Genomic DNA, 5,117 nt, shown 5'->3' with positions numbered 1-5,117 from the left:
AAAATTACTTTAAAAAAAGGAAGTCCCATGCTTTTTTGTTTTGTTAATTTAAAAAATACATAATTTTAAGCAATGACAAAATATTTATATGATCAAAATATACAACATCCTTGAAAACAAGCCACCATACTTGTTGAGGGAGACAGCAGACACCTCCATAATGGTTCTCAAGCTGTCTCACATACTTTGGGCATGTGGCCAGGAGGAACCAGTCCTTGGAGAAGGACATCGTTCTAGGAAGGGTGGAAGGACAGCACAGGAGAGGAAGACCGAGGATGAGATGGATTCAGTAATTTGCACAATGAGTGTTGCTGTGTCAAAGTCAGTGAGACTGGCTCAGGTCAGGACAGGCTTCAGAGCTGTCCTACACAGAGTGGCTGTGAGTCGCAGAGGACTCCAGGATGACACATAACAACTCACTAGGTAACACATCTTAGACTGATTATTATAACTGAAAAGCAGTTATGATTGAAAAAAAAAAGCAACACATAAAAATAAGGAGGATTCAGGCTCCTTCCCTATTTCGGGTCTCAGTCTCACCTCCACAAGGAACCCTGCTGGTTGGTGTACTGTAGAACATGCTGAGCTGCTAACTTAGAATCCATCAGCGGCTGCTGTATGGGAGAAAAATCAAAGTCTCCTTCCTTCAGAAAAATGTACAGCCTATGAAGCACTTCACTGACGTGGAACTGATCTGACAGCAGTGGACTTGGTTTAGGTTTCTCACCTCTGTAGTAACTAAGTTACCTGGATGGCTATCAAGGCCATGCCCAGTTGTTCTAAAACCCACACTTAAATGCAGTTCTGTCTCCTTCTCCCTAGGAGAGCTGAACCTCAGATCATCCGTTTATATTTAGGCCCTAACCACAGGCCTGGCATTGTGCTGGGAGCAGAGGATACAGTCATGAAACAAGAGGGGAAGTCCCATGCAAGAGGTAGATCTATGGAAACAGGAGGGCAACATTTATCCTAAAAAGTAGAAACTCTTCCTGAATTCGGTATTGCCATGGTTTTGCTTTGAATCACTAGGCATCTGAAGTGTACAAGTAGTCCAACTAGTTTGCTAACTAAATAGTCTGCAGTTCGAATCCACCAGGCCTCAGCAAGAACTAGATGGGAATTAGTCTCTGCACCCCAGAAACCCGATGGGGGACGGGATCACCATGAGTCGGCATCAACTTGTCGGTAATGGCAGATAGCCACACATTAAAACAGTTTCTAAAAATTCACATAGCCAGGGAAACACAAAATAAACTTTGAAGGCCTATCCTCTTCCCCACTCTGCCAAGAAAATAGAACTCACTGCAGTCCAGTCGATTTCGGACGCTAAAGTAGACCCAAAATAGGAGCTCTAAGGGAAGAGGGGCGTCTAACTTAATCAAGAAATTGCACAAGAGACTGTGATGATGCGCCTACAGCCGAAGGAGTCCAGGTCTGGAGGCAAAATGAAAAGCCAAAATGGAGGGGAGGAGGGGTTACGGAAGAGTAGGATCGGGAGCGAAAACCTCGTGGCTGCTTCTCATGGCGCCAACCAGCCTTCCTGCTTTGCCTCGCCCCAGCCCGTGGAGCCATCATCCTGCCTCACAAAACCCAGGAGGCTGCTCCCCAGTTCGCGAGCCCAAGCGCCAAACTAAGTCAGAGGCGGTTAAACTGTAAAGGAAACGAGTATCCACATCTTAAAGGTCAGGGACGCAAAGAAAGGACCATCTGGGAGAACGCCACCTGCAGAAAACGCCCGGGGTATAGCTGGGAAGTCACTTCCCTGGGCTCTCCTTGCCTTGCAAATAAAACAAAGAAAAATCGGCTTCCAGGGCAGTCAAGACACCTACAGGGCGCCCCTTTACCATGGGTGCATGATGGGTATGCCCTGGCGACCAAAGAGCTTGGGGGCAGCAACAACTTTCTCAGCGAGGCTGGCCACGTTTCTTCTTAAAACCACATACACGCACAAGAGGCTCCTGATCACAGTCTCATTGATCTCACTGCACCTCCCCGGTTTTCTTCCACCCAGAACCCTCTGCTGTACCCCAGGCCGGGCGTCTAGCCCAGGTGGGGCTCCCCTTTCCCGGGGCCGCCGCCTCCCGCCACCGCGGTCGCAGCCCCTCCCCGAGGAGCGGCTCGGCTCCCTCCGCCCTGAACGCCCGGGCCGCGCCGCCCGCCGGGCGGGCACGTTAGCGCGAGGGTGCGGGGCAGGAGCTGTGTGCGGGGTGGCGGCTCGCCCGAGATCCGGCTTCGAGCCCTCCGCTCCGGCTTCGAGCCCTCCGCTCCGGCATCGCACTTGCGAAACAATAAGCCTCCGCTTTCCTGCCCCTCCCCCATAAGACCCTCAACCGCGAGTCAGGGCCGCAGGATCAGAACCGAGAGCGAGCCCACCAGCCAAGGGACCGGTAGCCGACAGAACTCCGGAACCTCCATTTCCCGGGTCCTCGTCTGACACCCGCCCCCCCCCCACCCCCATCGCCGCCGAACCCAGAGGAGGCGCGGGCAAGGCTTCGCGCTGGGCCCCTGCCGAGAGCGGCGAGCGGCGCTAGCCACGCGGTGGCTGCAGCAACTGCCTCGGGCCGGGCGGACTGAAGGGCTCCAGGCCGGGCGGCCCCATCATACCTTGCCGCTGGCTGTGCCCCCGCTGACGCCAATGAGGAAGGGTTCTCCGCCGTTGGGCTGCTGGTGGTCCTGCAGGGTCTGATCGCTGTCCCCGGCCATGGCTCGCGCCGCCACTCCTCCTCCCCGCAGCCTGTGCGAACGGAAGCACGCTCCCCGCCCGCGCCCCTGTCAGGCTGCGCCTCCGCCTCCTTGGCTACCGCTGGGGCCGAGCTGCGGCGGATCCCCTCAGTAAAGCTCAGTGGCCTGGGAAGGAGCCGACTTGCTTGGAGGAGCTAGGCGCTTTCCTCTCCCTGCCGCGGGCTGCCGCGTTTACATCCCAGTCAGAGGTCAGCGTGATGCTGCTGCTCCAATCCGGGCGGGTAGCGTGCTGCTATTCGCCAAGGCGAGGCGGAGGCGGCGAGGGATGGCCCCCGCCTCCGCCCCTCCCAGGCCCGGGGCCACGCGAGGGCGGGTAGCAAAGGTGTGAGCCCGCCTCCCCCTAATCCGCAGCAGCCCCTTTAATTCTTCCCGGGCTGGCTTTCATTGCCACCACCACCACCCCCGGCAAATGAAACATGCTATTTTGTAATTCATTTGGCATGCTACCATCTATCACAAAAGGGCTTGGGAGGGGCTTTGGAGGTTAGATAATGGAGAAAAGTCTGTTTGGGAAACAAAATTAGAACAGGTTTGGAAAATTAAGGTGACCCAAAGAGTTAATGTCATTTACCCATTATTCAGGGCCAAATACTGATCATTCCAGAAAATGAGATTCCCCCCCCCATCCTGTTTGCCAAAATGATGTGTCAGCCGCTGGCTTTATATACTTCCTGTCTTATAAGCCCCAAGCCCCATCTCCCTTATGAGGCCTTCCTTTCTGCGACTCCTTAAAGAAGGTAATTGTGTGGGATTTATCCGAAGGGTGGTCACCTTCTCAAAATCAGTTAACCTCTCAAACAGTGGTGTGTAATGCTTGTGGGAGCATTAAAATAATACAGTCTTGATCCGTTAGTACCTTTAACTGCACTGATCTTCCAAGGATTGAAGATTAGTCATTAGATGAGAAAAGCAATGCAGTATTGAACTATATCAGCTAGTGACTAAGCACCTCTACAACTAGAATGCTGCATTAACATCCAACTCCACAGCAAGTTACTTAATTTTCCTAGGTCTCCGATTTCTCATCTGTTAAATGGAAATAATAATGACAACTGCATCCTAGAATTGTGAGGATTATGTAAAGTTCTTAGGATAGCACTTGGCCCTACATTAAGTGTTTGAAAAGGTCTTTAAAGGAACAAAGTTTAAAATGGATGCTTTGTTGGGACACAGAGAGAGAGAGAGGTAGGAATAACTCCCAACCTCAGTTCCTGAGGATTTGGAACTGGTATCAATAAGCTAATGAAGTCCCAGGTCTAAAATTAGAAGTAAAGTCAGTATAATTATTTTTAAAACTTAGTAAATCATATGAAATTCAGATTAATTTTCAAAAAATTTAATAAACTTGAGAATATAAGAAAACCCAAACATTCCTTTTACTTTTGAAATGTCCAATGGATGAGGAGACAAGATGAATTGGTACACTGACTATAACAGTGGGCACAAATATATCAGAGATTGTGATGACTCAGCCTAGAGCAAGATTCAAATCTGTTGTTCGTAGGGTTCCTGGGAGTTGTCGTGGACTCCATGGCCTCTAATAACAACAGCATGTAACCGTCCAAAATCAAACTCCGCAGTAGCACTCATGGCAAGAATAACTTTCTGGTGCCCAAGACACAGGCTTTGGGAGACACTAGCTAGGAGGCAAGGATAGTAAAAATTCATCTCACAGACATAAGGGTGAGCCAGTCAATGGAAAAAAGGATTTCGGTGTTAAGCTCTGCAATAAATATTACTATTGTTATTGTTGTTATATGCCCTCAAGTCACCTGTGACTCATAGCAACCCTATGTACAACAGGCTTAAACCCTGCTGTATCCTGTGATAATCTCATTGTCTCTGGCACACTTACACCCATTACTCCAGTCACTGAATCAATCCATCTCATCGAGGGTCTTCCTCTCCTGTGCTGTTCCTCCACCCTCAAAAGCATGACATCCTTCTCCAAGGTCTAGTCCCTCCTTGCAACATGTCCAAAGTACATCAGAAGAAGCTTCAGAATCCTTGCATCCAAGTATTTTCACCATCTCCGGGTTTGTCTTAGCAGATCATGGTATATTCAATACTCTTCGCCAACACCACAGCTCAAAGGCAGAAATTCTCTGTCTATCATCCCTAGTCATTGTCTAACTCTCATAGTAAGTCATTGAAAAGGCCATGGCCTGTACGTGATGCACCTTAGTCTCAAGACTGACATCACTGCTCTTCAGTACCTTGGAGCAATACATGTTTGTTGTTGTTATGTGCCGTCGAGTCGCCTGCGACTCATAGCAACCCTATGTACAACAGCCCTAAACTCCGCTCTGTCCTGTGCCAATCGCACTGTCTCTGACACTCCCATCCCAATTATCCCAATCAATGAATCAATCCAC

General features: G+C 50.1%; 1 protein-coding gene across 1 annotated transcript in view; it reads right to left on the bottom strand.

The window, feature by feature from the left end:
- LOC102848661 (uridine-cytidine kinase 2-like) overlaps positions 1-2,703 on the bottom strand; it is an 81,590-nt gene extending 78,887 nt beyond the window's left edge. Inside the window, exon 1 of the mRNA XM_006887381.1 lies at positions 2,605-2,703. Coding sequence (XP_006887443.1) covers positions 2,605-2,703 — 99 coding nt within the window. The remainder of the gene's footprint in view (positions 1-2,604) is intronic.
- Between the last annotated feature and the right edge of the window lie 2,414 nt (positions 2,704-5,117).

Source organism: Elephantulus edwardii, unplaced genomic scaffold, assembly GCF_000299155.1.
Source record: "Elephantulus edwardii isolate Elephantulus edwardi_28Jun2011 unplaced genomic scaffold, EleEdw1.0 scaffold00057, whole genome shotgun sequence".
Classification (NCBI taxonomy): domain Eukaryota; kingdom Metazoa; phylum Chordata; class Mammalia; order Macroscelidea; family Macroscelididae; genus Elephantulus; species Elephantulus edwardii.
Note: the sequence above shows the minus strand (reverse complement) of the source record. Positions and strands in the feature narration are given on the sequence as shown.